Source organism: Cherax quadricarinatus, chromosome 88, assembly GCF_038502225.1.
Source record: "Cherax quadricarinatus isolate ZL_2023a chromosome 88, ASM3850222v1, whole genome shotgun sequence".
NCBI classification, from domain to species: domain Eukaryota; kingdom Metazoa; phylum Arthropoda; class Malacostraca; order Decapoda; family Parastacidae; genus Cherax; species Cherax quadricarinatus.
The window spans coordinates 792,597-814,106 of NC_091379.1; the positions used below are offsets into that span (position 1 = coordinate 792,597).

The 21,510-nt window shown below is 40.2% G+C and overlaps 2 protein-coding genes across 9 annotated transcripts in view; both read right to left on the reverse strand.

Annotated features, from left to right (window-relative positions):
- The window catches only part of LOC128698567 (delta(14)-sterol reductase TM7SF2), an 81,405-nt gene extending 68,403 nt beyond the window's left edge, over positions 1-13,002 (reverse strand). Inside the window, exon 1 of the mRNA XM_053790858.2 lies at positions 12,917-13,002. The gene's annotated coding sequence lies outside the window, so the exon portion shown is untranslated. The remainder of the gene's footprint in view (positions 1-12,916) is intronic.
- Positions 13,003-15,083: 2,081 nt separating this feature from the next.
- The window catches only part of LOC128698571 (polyhomeotic-like protein 1), a 190,888-nt gene continuing 184,461 nt past the window's right edge, over positions 15,084-21,510 (reverse strand). For 4 of the 8 annotated variants that reach the window (XM_070103816.1, XM_070103814.1, XM_053790862.2 and 1 more), the window contains one exon: positions 15,084-18,820. In XM_070103816.1, the coding sequence (XP_069959917.1) occupies positions 18,489-18,820 (332 nt within the window). In that variant the 3' untranslated portion in view covers positions 15,084-18,488. The remainder of the gene's footprint in view (positions 18,821-21,510) is intronic. The other 4 variants (XM_070103817.1, XM_070103815.1, XM_070103819.1 and 1 more) reach the window with 2 other exon arrangements.

The following is a 21,510-nucleotide window of genomic DNA, read 5'->3' on the forward strand; positions in this document are numbered from 1 at the left end:
ATATATATATATATATACATATATATATATATATATATATATATATATATATATATATATATATACATATATATATATATATATATATATATATATATATATATATATATATATATATATATATATATATATATATATATATATATATATATATATATATATATATATATATATATATATATATATATATATATAAATGTGTGTGTGTGTGTGTGTGTATGTGTATGTGTATGTGTGTGTGTGTGTGTGTGTGTGTGTGTGTGTGTGTGTGTGTGTGTGTGTGTGTGTGTGTGTGTGTGTGTGTGTGTGTGTGTGTGTGTGTGTGTGTGTGTGTGTGTGGGTGGGTGTGTGTGTGGGACCAATATTTTAGGAGGCAGTTTCTGAAATGTGAGTACTCGATTGCTCCAATGATAAGCGAAATTTTCCATACATATTGTACGTGACAAAAATCCCTAAGTTTACCCAGATAATCCAAGTTTCAATTCATTGTATATTTGTAGGCACCGGGAAATTTCTAATGCACGATAATTATGAGGATGCATCAACAATCCTGTTTAAAGTTTCTAACTGCTATGGCTATGACGTAAGCATACTTATATATCTGCTGCAGATTCTGGGGGTGAGTTTATTTAGGCACAGGTACATACAAGTATATTCATCATACAGTGCAAATTACCTAGGGTGGACAATCACCCCAGCGGCCCGGTCCCAGGACAGACTTCCTGGTTGATCTTACCAGTCAGGCCGTTTATATACAAATACAAATTCTTCAGTAAGTTACCTAGCAGTCGTCAGTATATTATAACCTAGCCGTCTTCAACACATTTTTCATTAGCTACAGGTTTCCAACATCCTAAGAGTCCCCAATATTTCCGTTTCGATCACCTCTTACCAGCTTCTACCAACATGATACTGTTGAATACCTATATACCTCCCCTTAGATCACCAGAGCGCAGCCAGTGTTTGGTTGTAGCCAAGCGGTTGGAAGTGGATGAACGAGTGTGTAGTATGGCCTGTGGGGATGCTAACATTCCACCAGTCCAATGGTGTCAGGGTAGCACGATAGACCAGCCATCTGCTCTTGACAACCACACTTATATACAATACATAGTGACACAAGGCTACAGAGGATTGATTGTGAAAGTGTTTTTGTGTTTTTTCAAAGCTAAGTGAATAAATGTGAATAACTAATTTGATTTTAGGAGATATATTTCCTTTAAATCATATTTAAATATATGAAAATGAATTACGTGACACAGTATTTGGCTAACCAAAGCGAAATAATAACCTGTCATAAAGCAAATATATAACGAAACCAACTGTTTTATCCTTGAAAAACTGCTTAAAAATTTAAAAAAAAAAAATAAAAAATACCGTACAACGGAAAGCAACGTTTATCTTCAAAAAAAATTATTATAATGGTTCATTATAATCTGTATATGATACCAAAAACCAGTCTTTAGTGTGTTTCTCTATACGAAGTCAAAAAAAATACGGCGGTTAAAACAAACACAATGAGACGGCATTTAGAGAGACCCTTGATTAACCACTATCAAGTTTAACTATCCACTTAACCTTGAACCATTTGAATTCAAAGCATGGCTGTGTTATGAAAATGTTAAGTTCCATCAAACAAACTTACTGTAACATTTATTAATGAACTGTGATACAAGGAAGACATGCTCACACGAAAGTAATACCAGAAAATATATTACCTGACTTCGTAAGTTTACCGACTTTAATGGAGCCTATAACTCGGCATGCAGCAAACTTACTTGGTTACATGATAAGCTAGCTTGTGGCATAATCTTGTTACCACACTAATCGATATATTTTTTTTATAAGTTCGTACGCTGGACTACGCGCGGACAGCAGTAACAGTCTCGTTGATCAGGCCCTAATCCACCAGGAGGCCTGGTCGTGGACCGGGCCGCGGGGGCGTTCATCCCCGGAATGCCCTCCAGGTAGATTACGACACTAATAAACAAATTAACTAAAGCCTAAGAGTGGAACTGTGCGTGCGTACGTACTATTCAAGCACAAAGGCACATAACTGAAATTGAGATGACACCCCCCAACGGGGGCCACAGCCGGGTCACCATATGGAGAAGACCCGGGCCGGAAGTACCGGCAAACCTCTAATGAATGAATGAACTGAAATTGAGCACTACAGTATGACACGACAATTTTGAGTGTGTTAGATAAAATACCTTATCAGCGGTGTTACTGACATGTAATGAATCCAGTATTACCAGTGTGTTTGTAGATGAATGGTTCACAGAACCGACATGTTGATAAATTAGACACATGTGCAACTCTTGGGTATCTTTATTGAGGAAACGTTTCGCCACACAGTGGCTTCATCAGTCCATACGTAGGAGAAACTTGAAGAACAGGAGGAGAATGAGGTAATCAGTCCCTCAACCTTGAGTCGATGTGTTCAGTCCATCAATCTTGAATAGAATACGGCATATGAGCGGAGAAGCAGCTTATAAACCGTATGGCAGGAGAGGTGCAGCTCTCAGTAGTAGTAACCAGTTACCAGTAACCAGTGTACCGTTGACTCAACGACCAACCGTCTCTGCCTGAGTCACTATCTGAACTCATATTGCGCTGACCTGGCATTATTCAAAGACCCTCTCACATATGGGTACTGTGGGCGGCCAGTCAGTCAGTGTTACGAGAGGAGCGAGAGAGATAGGTACGGCTGTAAGGGCGTTATCCACCTTATCTGTAATTATACGTACTACCAGCCTACGTGAGTATTCCTTTACCTAATCCACGTATTCGAACTCCCACATGATACAGCAGTCATAGGTGGTGTCACATTTGTTCAATGTGGAAGTAGGTCGTGCCCAAGAATTAGGCAAGCGAAGAATTCCCAAATATAAGCTGCTTCTCCGCTCATATGCCGTATTCTATTCAAGATTGATGGACTGAACACATCGACTCAAGGTTGAGGGACTGATTACCTCATTCTCCTCCTGTTCTTCAAGTTTCTCCTACGTATGGACTGATGAAGCCACTGTGTGGCGAAACGTTTCCTCAATAAAGATACCCAAGAGTTGCACATGTGTCTTATTATCATTACCAGTGTGTGGTGGCGGTGGTCAGCCACCTCACACAACAACACCCTACACACCCATATCATAACACACCACAATTAGCATCACTGACAATCCCTAGTTATTATTATTATTATTATTATTATTATTATTATTATTATTATTATTATTACAACAAAGAATTTGTAGGTAATTTACAATGTTAAACTATGTATGATAATTGTACTTATGTGTATCTGTACCTAAACAAACTTATTCATTTTCCTTGATGTATTACAGGATGCGACTTGCTGCAGTCGACTAATTCTTAGTTATCAGTTTACTGATACATAAATACGGCAGGTATAATGAGCTTACCAATACGTCTCGTCTAGAGATGGAACCCGGGTACTTTTATGAACAGAAGACCACCACTTATATATTAGTCATCAATACATCCCTACCACAATCATACGACACTCCCATTATTATAATCAGGGGAGCGCTAAACCCGCAGGGATTATACAGCGCCTGGGGGGATTGGAGGTATTCAGGCTCAATTCAGGGAACTGGAGCACAGATCCAATTCCTTAGTTCAAGAGCCCCTCACCAACGTCAAGGAACCTCCCTGGAGGGACCGACACTCCAAGCATCACCTAACACACCACCAACCGATAAGAACATAAGAAGGAACATTGCAGCAGGCCTACTGGCCCATGCGAGGCAGGTCCAAGTCTCCTACCGGCTTAAGCCACTGACCCAACCTAGTCAGGTCAGGTCACATTCACTTAAGGAAGGAGCACGGCATCAGACCTAGTAGCACAAGCTAGTCAGGTCTAACTCACACCCACTCATGTATTTATCTAACCTATTTTTAAAACTACACAACTGGCCTCGCATGGGCCAGTAGGCCTGCTGCAGTGTTCCTTCTTTACGTTCTTATAATCTAACACACCACCGCCCAATACATCATCATCTAACACACCATCGCCCGATACATCATCTAACACACCACCGCCCGATACATCATCACCTGGAGCATCACCGCCCGATACACCATCACCTGGAGCATCACCGCCCGATACATCACCTGGAGCATCACCGCCCGATACATCATCACCTGAAGCATCACCAACACATGACAACTGCTCAGATATTGATACCACACTGTCACTATTACCACGCGATGAAATAGATTTTATTAGGATTATTAACCCTGAGAATCAGTAACACAGTGTAATCCAATAAAACTATTCTGGCTTATTTTCACTGGTGCCTCTTTCCTACGATGCGACCACACCAGTCAGCTTACACCCAGGTACTTACTTAATGCTAAGTGAAGACGGGCAACAGGTGTAAGGAAACATGCCTAACGTTTTCACCCATGCTGGAGATTGAACCACGGTTACTCAGTATGTGAGTCAAGTGCGCTGTCAACCGAGCCACAACACACACACACACACACAAATATATATTATATTCTCCTGTATATATATATATATATATATATATATATATATATATATATATATATATATATATATATATATATATATATTTATATATATATATATATATATATATATATATATATATATATATATATATATATATATATATATTATATATATATATATATATATATATATATATATATATATATATATATATGTATTTTCCTCGTATAATTATGATATATTATATATATATATATATATATATATATATATATATATATATATATATATATATATATATATATATATATATATATATATATATATATATATATATATATATATATATATATATATATTATTTTTATTATTTTATTATCACACTGGCCGATTCCCACCAAGGCAGGGTGGCCCGAAAAGGAAAAACTTTCACCATCATTCACTCCATCACTGTCTTGCCAGAAGGGTGCTTTACACTACAGTTTTTAAACTGCAACATTAACACCCCTCCTTCAGAGTGCAGGCACTGTACTTCCCATCTCCAGGACTCAAGTCCGGCCTGCCGGTTTCCCTGAATCCCTTCATAAATGTTACTTTGCTCACACTCCAACAGCACGTCAAGTATTAAAAACCATTTGTCTCCATTCACTCCTATCAAACACGCTCACGCATGCCTGCTGGAAGTCCAAGCCCCTCGCACACAAAACCTCCTTTACCCCCTCCCTCCAACCCTTCCTAGGCCGACCCCTACCCCGCCTTCCTTCCACTACAGACTGATACACTCTTGAAGTCATTCTGTTTCGCTCCATTCTCTCTACATGTCCGAACCACCTCAACAACCCTTCCTCAGCCCTCTGGACAGCAGTTTTGGTAATCCCGCACCTCCTCCTAACTTCCAAACTACGAATTCTCTGCATTATATTCACACCACACATTGCCCTCAGACATGACATCTCCACTGCCTCCAGCCTTCTCCTCGCTGCAACATTCATCACCCACGCTTCACACCCATATAAGAGCGTTGGTAAAACTATACTCTCATACATTCCCCTCTTTGCCTCCAAGGACAAAGTTCTTTGTCTCCACAGACTCCTAAGTGCACCACTCACTCTTTTTCCCTCATCAATTCTATGATTCACCTCATCTTTCATAGACCCATCCGCTGACACGTCCACTCCCAAATATCTGAATACGTTCACCTCCTCCATACTCTCTCCCTTCAATCTGATATTCAATCTTTCATCACCTAATCTTTTTGTTATCCTCATAACCTTACTCTTTCCTGTATTCACCTTTAATTTTCTTCTTTTGCACACCCTACCAAATTCATCCACCAATCTCTGCAGCTTCTCTTCAGAATCTCCCAAGAGCACAGTGTCATCAGCAAAGAGCAGCTGTGACAACTCCCACTTTGTGTGTGATTTTTTATCTTTTAACTCCACGCCTCTTGCCAAGACCCTCGCATTTACTTCTCTTACAACCCCATCTATATATATATATTAAACAACCACGGTGACATCACACATCCTTGTCTAAGGCCTACTTTTACTGGGAAAAAATTTCCCTCTTTCCTACATACTCTAACTTGAGCCTCACTATCCTCGTAAAAACTCTTCACTGCTTTCAGTAACCTACCTCCTACACCATACACTTGCAACATCTGCCACATTGCCCCCCTATCCACCCTGTCATACGCCTTTTCCAAATCCATAAATGCCACAAAGACCTCTTTAGCCTTATCTAAATACTGTTCACTTATATGTTTCACTGTAAACACCTGGTCCACACACCCCCTACCTTTCCTAAAGCCTCCTTGTTCATCTGCTATCCTATTCTCCGTCTTACTCTTAATTCTTTCAATTATAACTCTACCATACACTTTACCAGGTACACTCAACAGACTTATCCCCCTATAATTTTTGCACTCTCTTTTATCCCCTTTGCCTTTATACAAAGGAACTATGCATGCTCTCTGCCAATCCCTAGGTACCTTACCCTCTTCCATACATTTATTAAATAATTGCACCAACCACTCCAAAACTATATCCCCACCTGCTTTTAACATTTCTATCTTTATCCCATCAATCCCGGCTGCCTTACCCCCTTTCATTTTACCTACTGCCTCACGAACTTCCCCCACACTCACAACTGGCTCTTCCTCACTCCTACAAGATGTTATTCCTCCTTGCCCTATACACGAAATCACAGCTTCCCTATCTTCATCAACATTTAACAATTCCTCAAAATATTCCCTCCATCTTCCCAATACCTCTAACTCTCCATTTAATAACTCTCCTCTCCTATTTTTAACTGACAAATCCATTTGTTCTCTAGGCTTTCTTAACTTGTTAATCTCACTCCAAAACTTTTTCTTATTTTCAACAAATATATTATATATATATATATATATATATATATATATATATATATATATATATATATATATATATATATATATATCATAATTATACGAGGAAAATACATTAACTCAAGACAAACTAAGATAGCTCGGTGGCAGAGTTAAGGCTCATAGCCGAAAGGACAAAAGTTCAATGTTCGAAAGGTGCGAGTAGTATGGACAAATGGTCTGGAAACACTTGCTGCTCTTGTTGAAGTAGCAATATAAGTATCTAGGAGATGGTGGACTGTTGTGGGTCAGCCTACGGAAGTAAGTTACTGGAAATTAGCTATAAAGAGAGAGATACATGATTATATACACCTGGAAAATCCTAGAGGGACTAGTACCGAACTTGCACACGAAAATCACTCACTACGAAAGCAAAAGACTTGGCAGACGATGCAACATCCCCCCAATGAAAAGCAGGGGTGTCACTAGCACGTTAAGAGACCATACAATAAGTGTCAGGGGCCCGAGACTGTTCAACTGCCTCCCAGCATACATAAGGGGGATTACCAACAGACCCCTGGCAGTCTTCAAGCTGGCACTGGACAAGCACCTAAAGTCGGTTCCTGATCAGCCGGGCTGTGGCTCGTACGTTGGTTTGCGTGCAGCCAGCAGCAACAGCCTGGTTGATCAGGCTCTGATCCACCAGGAGGCCTGGTCACAGACCGGGCAGCGGGGGCGTTGACCCCCGGAACTCTCTCCAGGTAAACTCCAGTTATAAAACTTGGTTTAAGTTATATATAGCTCTAACAATGTGAACCTCATCAATATGCATTATGGTCAGGGGAAGGGCTAAACCCATAGGGCTCACACGACGCCTAGGTAATGAGGCAATCAGGTTCGATTAAAAGTGAGGACAAGTACAATTAGGATCAAGAGCTAACCGGCATCATGGAAATACGTCAATGTTTATTTTTATGGGGTTATCCTAGGTAAGTTAAACTATGTACGATAATTGTATTTATGTGTACCTGTGCCTAAATAAACTTACTTCCCATGAGGAGTCAACATGAAACACCCTAACCTGTAAAACAAGATTATTTAATCTTATCAGTTTTTTTATTTTCTTTATTAACACATCAGCCGTTTCCCACCAAGATAGGGTGACCCGAAAAAGAAGAAATACTTCCATCATCGTTTACTCCACCAGTTTTGCCAGAGGCGTGCCGATACTCGAGTTCAAAAACGGCAACAGATCTCCACCCCTCCTTCAGAGCGCAGGCACTATACTTCTCATCTCCAGTATTAAAGTCCGGCTAACTGGTTTCCCTGAATCTCTTCATAAATGTTACTTTGCTCACACTCCAAAAGCACGTCGTCATAAAAACCATTTGCCTCCAGTAGGGGCGCCATTGGTACACTAAGAGAAAACACCATAAGTGTCCGGGGCCCAAGACTGTTCAACAGCCTCCCATCAAGCATTAGGGGAATTGCCAATAAACCCCTGGCTGCCTTCAAGAGAGAGCTGGACAGATACCTAAAGTCAGTGCCGGATCAGCCGGGCTGTGGCTTGTACGTTGGACTGCGTGCGGCCAGCAGTAACAGCCTAGTTGATCAGGCCCTGATCCATCGGGAGGCCTGGTCATGGACCGGGCCGCGGGGGCGTTGATCCCCGGAATAACCTCCAGGTAACCAGTAGCCCCCATCTAACAAAGTAACGATGACTATTCTCTATGGCCTTACCCCCTTCAGTGGGTATACCTGGATACCTGGAGGTTATTCCGGGGATCAACGCCCCCGCGGCCCGGTCCACGACCAGGCCTCCCGATGGATCAGGGCCTGATCAACTAGGCTGTTACTGCTGGCCGCACGCAGTCCGACGTACGAGCCACAGCCCGGCTGATCCGGCACTGACTTTAGGTATCTGTCCAGCTCTCTCTTGAAGGCAGCCAGGGGTTTATTGGCAATTCCCCTAATGCTTGATGGGAGGCTGTTGAACAGTTTTGGGCCCCGGACACTTATGGTGTTTTCTCTTAGTGTACCAATGGCGCCCCTACTTTTTATTGGCGGCATTTTGCATCGCCTGCCCAGTCTTTTACTTTCGTAGGGAGTGATTTCTGTGTGCAGATTTGGGACCATTCCTTCCAAGATTTTCCAAGTGTAGATTATGATATATCTCTCCCTCCTGCGTTCCAACGAGTACAAGTCAAGTGCTTTCAAGCGTTCCCAGTAGTTAAGGTGCTTGACAGAACTTATACGTGCAGTAAAGGATCTCTGTACACTCTCTAGATCTGCGATTTCACCTGCTTTGTATGGAGATGTTAATGTACAGCAGTATTCCAGCCTAGAGAGAACAAGTGATTTGAAAAGGATCATCATGGGCTTGGCATCTCTCGTTTTGAAAGTTCTCATTATCCATCCTATCATTTTCTTTGCACGTGCGATCGTGGCACTGTTGTGATCCTTGAAAGTGAGATCCTCAGACATTACTACTCCCAGGTCCCTTACATTATTTTTCCGCTCTATTGTATGGCCGGAGTCAGTAGTATACTCTGTTCTAGTTATTATCTCCTCCAGTTTTCCATAACGGAGTAGTTGGAATTTGTCCTCATTGAACATCATATTGTTTACCGTTGCCCACTGGAAAACTTTGTTTATATCTTCTTGGAGGTTAACCGCGTCCTCAGCAGATGACAGCCTCATGCAGATCCTAGTATCATCCGCAAAGGATGATACGGTGCTGTGGTGTATATCTCTGTTTATGTCTGATATGAGGATAAGGAATAAGATGGGGGCGAGTACTGTGCCTTGTGGAACAGAGCTCTTCACTATGGCAGCCTCCGATTTAACTCTGTTGACCACTACTCTTTGTGTTCGATTTGTTAGGAAGTTGAAGATCCATCTCCCCACTTTCCCAGTTATTCCTTTAGCACGTATTTTATGGGCTATTACGCCATGATCGCATTTGTCAAATGCTTTTGCAAAGTCTGTGTATATTACATCTGCATTCTGATTTTCTTCCAGTGCATCCAAGGCCATGTCATAGTGATCCAGTAGTTGTGAGAGGCAGGAGCGACCTGCCCTGAACCCATGTTGCCCTGGATTGTGCAGATTTTGGGAATCCAGGTGATTTGCAATCCTGCTTCTTAGCACTCTTTCAAAGATTTTTATGATGTGGGACGTCAGAGCTATTGGTCTATAGTTCTTAGCTAATGCTTTGCTGCCACCTTTATGGAGCGGGGCTATATCTGTTGTTTTAAGTGACTGTGGAATTTCACCCATGTCCAAGCTCCTCCTCCATAGTGTACTTAGGGCACGCGAGAGGGGTTTCTTGCAGTTCTTAATGAAAACAGAGAAGGGGGAAATATCTTCATGCTGGTTAAAGGATCCTGATCCAAAGAATGAGAGCTGTTCTTACCTTGGAACCTGCAACTTCCCTTACGAGATTAGAGCTTAAGTTGAATATAAAATAATAATAATAATTGTCCTGACAAGTCACTTTAATATAAAAAACTGCTTACACTGGACACGACTAATTTACACTACGTATGATAATTGTATTTGTGCGTACCTGAGTCTAACCAACTTACTCATGGTGTTTACAATGACCCACACACTGAGGGTCAGGGAATCATCTCCGGCACGAGCGAAATGTTGGGCATGTTTCCTTATACCTGTTGCCCCTGTTCACCTAACAGTTAAGTAGGTACCTGGGTGTTAGTTACCTTACTCCTGCTGCCCCTGTTCACCTATCAGTATGTACCTGAGTGTTAGTTACCTTACTCCTGTTGTCCCTGTTCACCTACCAGTATGTACCTGAGTGTTAGTTACCTTACTCCTGTTGTCCCTGTTCACCTAACAGTATGTACCTGAGTGTTAGTTACCTTACTCCTGTTGTCCCTGTTCACCTACCAGTATGTACCTGAGTGTTAGTTACCTTACTCCTGTTGTCCCTGTTCACTTAACAGTAAGTAGGTATCTGAGTGTTAGTGGACTGTTGTGGGTGGCATCCTGGGGGAGATAAAAGTATCATAATGGAAATAAGACTGAGAGTCCTCGATGACGAACGGACTTCACTGGGTTATCTTGGGTGACAAACCCTCCAGGTTAAAGATCCGAACAAAATCGCTTATCATTAAGAGATGCTAATCACTGTGGCCGCCAACCACCCAAGGTCTCAGACCATTATCCAGTATAATGGTTACTTGTGGACCCTGAAATGAAAAGACACCCAACAGAATAGGTAGTGATCCCAGCGGAAATATTCAGACCCCAGTGGAAATAATCAAGGATTCAAAATGGAAATGAGGATCCAAAATGGAAATAATGAAGGATCCAAAATGGAAATAACCAAGGCTCCAAAATGGAAATAGTCAAGGATCCAAAATGGAAACAGTCAAGGACAAAAAAATTGAAATAATCAAGGCTCCAAAATAGAAATAATCAAGGATCTAAAATGGAAATAGTCAAGGATCCAAAATGGAAATAAACAAGGATCCAAAATTGAAATAAGCAAGGGCCCCAATGGAAAGAATGGACCCAAAAGAAATAATCAAGGACCACAATTAAAATTATCAAGGACTCCAATGAAAATGTCATTTTGTTTTGGGTCATCCTTGGTAATTTACACTATGTATGATCATAGTACTACTTGTATATACCCGTGCCTAAATAAACTTAAATAGTTGAAAACCTCTCGCGAAATGCTAGTGAGGGGCTCTTGATCTAAGGAAATGGACCTGTGCCTCAGTCTTTACGTACTTTTTCGATTGCATTTAAAAAAAAAAAAAAAAAAAAAAAAGGATCCCAATGGAAATAAGTCAACTTTTCCTTGGGGTATCTTAGGTAATGTACATACATGCTATGTATGATCATTTATGTACCTGTATTTATGTGTACATGTACACCTGAATACTTACACTATACGTGGGTTTATAAGAGAGGTTACTGTAATAAGGTCAACTTGCCCGAAATGTTCTGCATATAAAGGGGCTTTTGGCATGTTCGCCAAATTGTTACTAATCATGGGAAGCGCTAAACCCGTAGGGATTATACAGTTCCTATGGGGGGATGGAAGGCATTCAGACTCAATTTGGGGAACTGGAACAAAAATCAAGTTCCCCAGATCAAGAGCCCCTCACCAGCATCAAGGAACCTTCTCTGAGGGGCCAAATTGTTACACTCCTTTGTATATATGTACATTTATCATGCTAAAATAAAAATTTTATTAACTTGGATAATTATGATAATCATGGGGAAGCGGTAAACCTATAGGATTATACAGCGCCTGTGGAAGGGGGGATGGAAGGTATTCAAGGTTAATTCAGGGAACTGGAGCACAGATCCAGTTCCCTAGATCAAGAGCCCCTCACCAGCGTCAAGGAACCTGCCTTGAGGGGATGGAATGGTCGACTCACTGGTAAAAAAAAAAAAAACTTGGATGTTGCAACAGTCTTCACTGTTTTTTCCTTACATTATAAGTTTTATATAGGTACAAGTACACATAAATACAATTATTATACACAAATAACTCGCACAGGAGCTTGCGACATTTCGGTCCAACTTGGACAATTTACGGTCATGTCGGACCGAAACGTCGTAATAAGCTTCTCTTACGTGCGAGTTATTTATATATTGTTCCAGTCAAGGTATTGTGTCCTTTTCCTTTTTTACAATTATTGTACATAGTGTATATTACCCTCCAGGACAAACCTAAAAAAAAAGTCCGAGTGACTTGTTCCACTGGGGTCTTTTATAATAGTTTTCTCAGGTGAGCAGGTAGTAAGGTGGGTGAGGGAGGGAAGGGGAGGTAAATGGAGGGAAGGGGAGGTAAATGGAGGGAAGGTGAGGTAAATGGAGGGTAAGGGGGATAAGGGAGGGGGTAGTGAGGTGTGGACGCCGTGGTCGCGTCCCCCGCCACTTTTGAACGTCTCTCCTCCATCTTTCACCAGTTTCTCCTCCAACACGTCCTTCTCCCGTCTCCCTCACCTCCACCACACAAGCGGCACTGTTTCCCCCACCCCGTGGCACCATTAAAACCTATGAAGAGCTCGTAGAGTCAGCATACTCACGGTATTTGTGGAGGAAAACAGCAATAGTCAACTATGTTGTGAGACTCACGTCAACACTAACAGACGCTTGGCGCGCTGCCTCCAACACTCCTGATTGGCCCGCCCAGCATCAGACCTTCATCCTCATTGGTCTCTTTATTACATCTCTATTGCGCATCCCCCTAAACCCTCATGGGTAATAACCAACCTCGAGAAATGACACTCATCAATTTCCATCCGAGGAAATGGAGGATAGCTCTGTTTCCTCAGATCAAAAGTGCTTTACTGCCCTCAAGGCGCTATACCTTGAAGGGGGTCTACAGTCCCAGTGGTCTTGTGAGGCAGCTTCCTATTGGCTGGCTGGGGACGCGTCCTCCTCCCATTTTCACATTCGAGGAAGCGCTAAACCCATATGAGTCACGCTGCCTGCGCGAATAGTCGCTAGTTTAAATCTAGTACCTCGTTCCCTAAATCAAGACCACCTCACTAGCATCGAGCCACTCTCTTAGACTGATTATGATTAGCCAAGCGACCAGTATTCAGAGGCGGTGATTGACTGGATGGAGAGTTGGGGGCTTTGGCATCATTGGTGGGGGGGTGACGGGATGGGGGACCCCAGACTCGTCCTTATTGATTATTATTATTATAATCAAGGGGGAAGCGCTAAACCCGGAGGATTATACAGCGCCTGGGGGGGGAGGGGTCGTCCTTATTGAGCCGTGTTCTAGAGGTCACATTCACAAAATGGCCGCTGTCAGCTTCGACCCCCCACCAGGATTTTGAATCTTGATCCCATTACCAGCACTCATTATAATGTTACCCCATTCAGAGCACCTACTGTTACCCCCATTCCCAGCACCCATTGTTACCCCATTCCCAGCACCCATTGTTACCCCATTCCCAGCACCCATTGTTACCCCATTCCCAGCACCCATTACGTTAGTCGTAACACCCATTGTTACCATTATGTGCCTGTCTCTAATAAGGTGACCACTGCCCAGAGGATGGGTATGGGGTAACCACACACTCAGGATGGGTATGGGGTGACCATTCACAGGATGGGTATGGTGACCACTCACAGGATGGGTATGGAGTGACCACACATGCGTAGATTATGGGGTGACCACATAAGACGGGTATGGTTTGACCACACACAGAATGGGTTACCTGGGGTACTGGTATATGATAAATTCGTATAACTACACTTACCTTACTATCACAGAGGAAGCACTAAACTTGTACGCATAATTCAGACCATGGAGAACGTGGCAATCTGGTTCAAAGGGATGACAGGTGAAATTCCTTAGATCAAGAGCCCTTTAACAAGCATCAAGGCACTTTTGAAGGGGTACCGAATCGGTAACTCCTCATACATCTACATTTCACCAGATAGGAAGTGCTCTATGTGGAACCCTCCAATGAATGAAATGAAAGAAAATGAAGGAATTAGAAGTAGCAAACTACAATCATTGAAAATATTCAAAACAAATTCTTGAAGATGGGACATTACAAGCACAGTGCTGCTCCTGTAGCTACAGACTGACAGTTACAAACATGTAACTACAATACAGTGATGGAGTGACGATGAAAGTGTTTCTGGGTCACCTTGCTTCGGTGGGAAAATGTGTTAAAAATTATGGCAAAGCACTAAACCCATAGAGAATATAAAGCACCAATAAAGGGGTAATCAGGTTTGATCTGAGGAAGAGGAGAGAGAGGACTTCATAGATAGTAACTCGAGTCTAACCAAACATTTAGCTATCTTATTACATTCATGGAGGGGCACTCAATTCATAGGGGTGACAGAGACCCCCTTTCATGGGAAGCACCCTTTCTTCAAAGAGCTGGACAGGCACCTAGTCAGTTCCTGACTAGTCGGGCTGTGGTTCATATGAGTTTACATGTGGCCAGTAGTAACAGCCTAGTCGACCAGGTCCTGATCCACCACGAGGCCTGGTCATGAACCGGGCTGCAGGGGCGCTGACCCCAGAACACCAGGTTATACTTCAGATCAGAGAGGATGGATCCAGTTCCTCAAGTCTCTCACCAGCATCAACATACCGAACACCACCATATAATGTTGGTACTACTGTACTGACAACATCATATAGGCTTCACTTCAAAAACTATGAAATACCAACTATACCAACTACCTGCAACACTCGTTAAGGAGAATTAAGACTCGGCAGTACAATGATATTTACTTATGAAAACAATGGCACATTGCTACAATGTGACCTACTTACTGTATGCAAAATACTTAGGTGGAAATGGTCTGTTGCAAAAGGTTGAAACTTAACTGCTGCTGATACCATCATTCACACAACAATCCCAATGACTTTTTTTTTTTTGCAAAAGAAACAAATTAAGGTAACAAAATAAAGGTAAAAGCTATATTGCTAAAGCATTTAGACATTTTATCAGACAGTTACTGATCCACCAGCATTTCTTTTTACCCAGAAATTAGTTTTTTTTTTTTTTAAGCTCACAGGTGGCCTCAAATTCTGAACTAATTACACTGCTTGAAATGCTATATACAGTTTTTATAAGCAAACAGGTTCAAAAACAAGTCAAAATTACACATGACAGCCCACCTGATGCTCTGCAAACTTTCCAAAATTAAAATAGCATTCAAGACTTAAAGTAGTGTACTTGGTTACATGAAGTAACCAATGAGACTCCTAATGTTTAATTCATTTTCATAAAGGATCTTTGCCATTCAAAAAATATATACTTTTCCTCAAAATAATCTTTAATAGCAACTATTGTAAAAGCATAATTTACACAACTTGGGTATTTTTTTTTTTTTTCGAGAGGTTAACACTTTCACAAAATTCTTAAAATAGTTTTCTTCAAAATTTTACATACAACAGAAAAAAAAAAACCTTGGTTCAGTGTAATAAATTCCTTTAAGACAAAACTTTACATATATATTAGTTCATTCAAAATAATAAAGGTAATTTTTTAGCACTACATACACAAGGTCTCCTGTGAACAGAGATTGGTCAAGATATGGAAGAGTTCAAAACTAATAACTGTTGTGTATGAAAAACTTTTACAAAAATAAACCTTGTCAAACTGACCCCCATGACTGAATTTCCAAAATGTAAATTAAAGTTACTGATCTCTGCAAATGGCTCACATAACTGCAGTCAATCACACAGTCTCACTGCTGACAACTCTTATGATAAAGAATTTTTCAGCATGTTCTCTCACTCAGTGTAGTAGTCCAAGCAGGGTATGGCAAGTGGGAAAAAATATACATTTTATAGCCCAAATCTGAAAGGCATTTTTAGAATGATTAATAAAAAGATGGGAACATATCATCCTGACTCCAGAATAAAAACTAAAAAAAAAAAATTAAAACCAAAATAAAAATACCAATGTGCTTGTACTTGCTTCACTATCTATCAGCAAAATGTCCCGATAAGTTTGCACTAGAAGGGGTATACACTGAACTTTACAAATACCCTAAAGTCCTCAAGATTTGTATAAAAGTGACTGAACATGTTAAAAAAGCAACACGTTAAATAGTACTGTTGCCGTTTCCTTTTACACTATGTATCAAAGAATGAGGTCATTTCCACTAACATCTTGGGTTGGTAATTCTCGCATACCCATGGAAAACACAAATGAGCTCTTACATGTTGTAGCTTATCAGTGATTGTAGCCCAACACTTTAAAATTGACTCAGGTAAAACATGTAACAGTGCTCATTGTTTGTTCACCTTCATAAGCTCAGGTCAATAATACCACCTATATTACCCCCTGTTCACTGGTAAGCAGCGCCTAAGTGCCGTGACAAGGATTCTCTTAACAATCCTCATATGCACCAGATCAATGCCTAAAATCCAGGCTTATAAGATAAAATAGGGCTTGGTGTTCCCACTCACTCTTAGCACATTTCCACCAAAGCCCAGATATGCTCCAAGACCTAAATTCTTAAAACACAACTTGAATGTAATTATCACTTATAATGGTATATCATCTATTATCTCAAGATAGATTTAGATGTACAAGCAGAAAATGCACCTCAATGCCTGAAACAATGGACCTTAATAGCTAATTTATGAGTTGGCATGTTATTTTCACTTGTTGGGGAATATCAGGATGGATTTCTCAATGTTAAAAGTCATCACTCAAGTGTTCTCTAAGAATTATAGCTCAAAAGTCTGTAACATAAACACCATTCATAAGTCACACACCTACAATCAAGACAATACATCAATGTTACGGGTCATTACTTATGTACAGCCTACTTTACCCTGCCCTCTACATCACTTGAGTTTGTACAAGAGACCACTCACAATGAGCAGTGTGCCTTGGTTTTTCACATTTCCTCATTCTGAGTAGAGGGCAGAGGCATAACTATGCTACAGTTTGGTAGTTCCTAAACCAATTGCTCAATACTGTAGTGCAAGTAGTAATCGTGCAGTAACAGTAGCAAGATATTGCATTTCCACTTCAAAAAATAAAGGAAAAAATTTGATAAAAGATTAAGAATAATAATAATAGTAATTGCAAAACCAATCAGTTTATATATTCATTAAGAAAGTATACAAACTCAAACTCTGTAAATCACCCAATTTACAAAAATAGTGAAGTGCTTCTTTCTCATACAGGTGCATAAACTTTTATGATAAATAACTCTTCAATTCTTACAGAGTACTTTCTACTTCACTCACAATTTGTGGATACTTTCCCCAAAGTTCAGTTTACGTTGAGCAGTAAGTAACAGTCTCTGTAACACACCAATAAGACCCCAAGGCTTCCACAATCATGAGGGTTTCCCCACTCTAGAAAGACTTCATCAACCTTAGACTTCTTAACTTGAGGACTTCCTCAACCCTACAAATCTCAACCTGGAAACTTTCTGTACCTGAGGACTTCCTCAATTCTAGGCATCATAACCTGAAGATTTCCTCAACCTATAGACTTCCTCAGGTGTTAGAAAAAAAAAAGTGAGAAGGGAGAGAGAATGCCACTCTTGTAATGATATAAAAAGTTTGAGTTGTACATTGAGAACTATTATACATATACAATAGATTAAACATTAATATGTACTCTGAACATAACCTATCCTCTAATTAATTTAAACTGTTACAATTACCCCTCTCAGTTTTGTACACGAACATTCGCACAATCATTCATGAGTTCTCTCTCAACCACTCATATACACAAGAAATGATTCTTCATACATTCCAATAATGAATGGCCATTTTGTTGTAAAATGGGAGGAATGGAGGGTAGAGGGGAGGATGGAGGAAAACAGACTAACATTTACAAACAATAACAATTACACAATGATGCTAAGGGAAAGGGGAGGGGAAGGGGAGGGAGTTAAGAATGCTCATTTACAAAAAGCCTTTTTCTGCCTCCATCATTGGTATATGCAGTAAGGCTTGCACACTACAGCTTCATGAATTTCTTCAATTCAAAAAGTCTGACAATTTCCTTAATTTGATAATTGGACGAGTACCTATTTTGCTAACAGCATCAGCCTTATGCATGTGGTCAGGTCATTTGGTGCCCTCATTCCCCGTGGTTTTGGCTGTTGGCTATTTCCCTGGGACTCCCCCATATTTTCCTCGGGCTATTTGCGAGTTGCCCGCCTTCCCAATTTTGGAGTGGTTTTGGGAGAAACAGCAGCTTTGGGTGTGGCCTTTGGTGGAACAGCAGCCTTGGGTGTCGCCTTTGGTGCAACAGCAGCCTTGGGTGTCGCCTTTGGAGGAACAGCAGCCTTGGGTGTCGCCTTTGGAGGAACAGCAGCCTTGGGTGTCGCCTTTGGTGGAACAGCAGCCTTCGGTGTAGCTTTTGCAGTGCTCTTCAATGGGGTTTTCGCTGAGGTCTTACCAGCAGCTTTGGGTGTGCCTTTGCGTGCTGACTTTGGTGTAGAAACACGAGTACCCTTGACCTTGGCTACTGCTGGAGATAGGAAAAAACAAGAATGTTAAATACTTCAAATCACACTTGTTTTTATCTACCTTGAATCTAATCATAATAACATATAAAATATCTGAACACAATCTTAGCTATGAAAGTAATAAAAAAATTGATATTGTGTAGAGTACGATAAACAAACCAATTAATGTAAAAGCTAAATGTTGTTTCAAAAAATTAATATTAATATTAAATACAGTATATACAATATAATTCATTTGCCAATCTTTATCAAAGCACATTTACGAGACGGTGTGATCGTTTTAAGTGCTGGAGTGTGATAAACACGAGTCCAATGTTAAAGATTTTGTCTTCTCAGTGTTAATAAATTTAAAAATTACCATTTCCGTGAAACTCAATATGGCGAATGCAATTTTTATAAGCAAGTTCTGTAACATTGTTTGCATTATTTATTAAAAATAATTAATAATAATAATAATTAATAATAATAATTAATAATAATAATAATAATAATAATAATAAAACACTTCTTGGATTGCTGACCATTTACAAGGAAAACTTGTGTTGTCTATAAATGTGTAAAAAAGTAAAAAAATATTGAAATCTATGGCCATAATGTTTCAATAAATCCTAAAACTTGTAACTTTTCAATAACTGCAAAGTACCACTGTGTGCTCATCTTCTGTATATAAACAAAGCTTTGGTGAACATTAGTAAATCGGAGTTATAGATCATGCTAAATGACATCACTGTTACAGATAGACTTAAAAAACGAACATCTAGTGTGCAGAACAAAACAAAAAAGAATACGCTGGCCGACATATGATATAATATAATCTTCACATAGTAAATAAACACTTAGAAACACAAAAAGCAGAAGATGAACAGCTCTCAACCAAACGCTATTGTTTGCATTTACAATTAAAGTAGCAACTCACAGCGCTAGAAAAAAAAAATATATATATATATTTGTCGTTTTAGCTTTAAGAGCAGGATGATATAAATAAATAAATAAATAAATAAATAAATAAATAAATAAATATACACACACATATATCTATATATACAGCCGACTTGTTGAAAAAAAAAAAAATATATATATATGTATATATACATATTTTTTTCTTTTTTTTTCAACAAGTCGGCCGTCTCCCACCGAGGCAGGGTGACCCAATAAAGAAAGAAAATCCCCAAAATGAAAATACTTTCATCATCATTCAACACTTTCACCACACTCACACATTATCACTGCTTTTGCAGAGGTGCTCAGAATACAACAGTTTAGAAGCATATACGTATAAAGATACACAACATATCCCTCCAACGACTTCATCAGTCCATACAAAGGAGAATCTTGAAGAACAGGAGGAGAATGAGGTAATTACCTCATTCTCCTCCTGTTCTTCAAGATTCTCCTTTGTATGGACTGATGAAGCCACTGTGTGGCGAAACGTTTCCTCAATAAAGATACCCAAGAGTTGTACATGTGTCTAATTTATCAACATGTCGGTTCTCTGAACCATTCATCTACAAATATCCCTCCAAACTGCCAATATCCCAAACCCCTCCTTCAAAGTGCAGGCATTGTACTTCCCATTTCCAGGACTCAAGTCCGACTATATGAAAATAACCGGTTTCCCTGAATCCCTTCACTAAATATTACCCTGCTCACACTCCAACAGATCGTCAGGTCCCAAGTACCATTCGTCTCCATTCACTCCTATCTAACATGCTCACGCACGCTTGCTGGAAGTCCAAGCCCCTCGCCCACAAAACCTCCTTTACCCCCTCTCTCCAACCCTTTCGAGGACGACCCCTACCTCGCCTTCCTTCCCCTATAGATTTATATGCTTTTCATGTCATTCTACTTTGATCCATTCTCTCTAAATGACCAAACCACCTCAACAACTCCTCTTCTGCCCTCTGACTAATACTTTTATTAACTCCACACCTTCTCCTAATTTCCACACTCCGAATTTTCTGCATAATATTTACATCACACATTGCCCTTAAACAGGACATCTCCACTGCCTCCAACTGTCTCCTCTCTGCTGCATTTACCACCCAAGCTTCACACCCATATAAGAGTGTTGGTACTACTATACTTTCATACATTCCCTTCTATGCCTCCATAGATAACTTTTTTTGACTCCACATATACCTCAATGCACCACTCACCTTTTTTCCCTCATCAATTCTATGATTAACCTCATCCTTCATAAATCCATCCGCCGACACGTCAACTCCCAAGTATCTGAAAACATTCACTTCTTCCATACTCCTCCCCAATTTGATATCCAATTTTTCTTTATCTAAATCATTTGACACCCTCATCAACTTACTCTTTTCTATGTTCACTTTCAACTTTCTACCTTTACACACATTCCCAAACTCATTCACTAACCTTTGCAATTTTTCTTCAGAATCTCCCATAAGCACAGTATCATCAGCAAAAAGTAACTGTGTCAATTCCCATTTTGAATTTGATTACCCAAAATTTAATCCCACCCCTCTCCTGAACACCCTAGCATTTACTTCCTTTACACCCCCATCTATAAATATATTAAACAACCATGGTGACATTACACATCCCTGTCTAAGACCTACTTTTACCAGGAAGTATTTTCCCTCTCTTCTGCACACCCTAACCTGAGCCTCACTATCCTCATAAAAACTCTTTACAGCATTTAATAACTTACCACCTATTCCATATA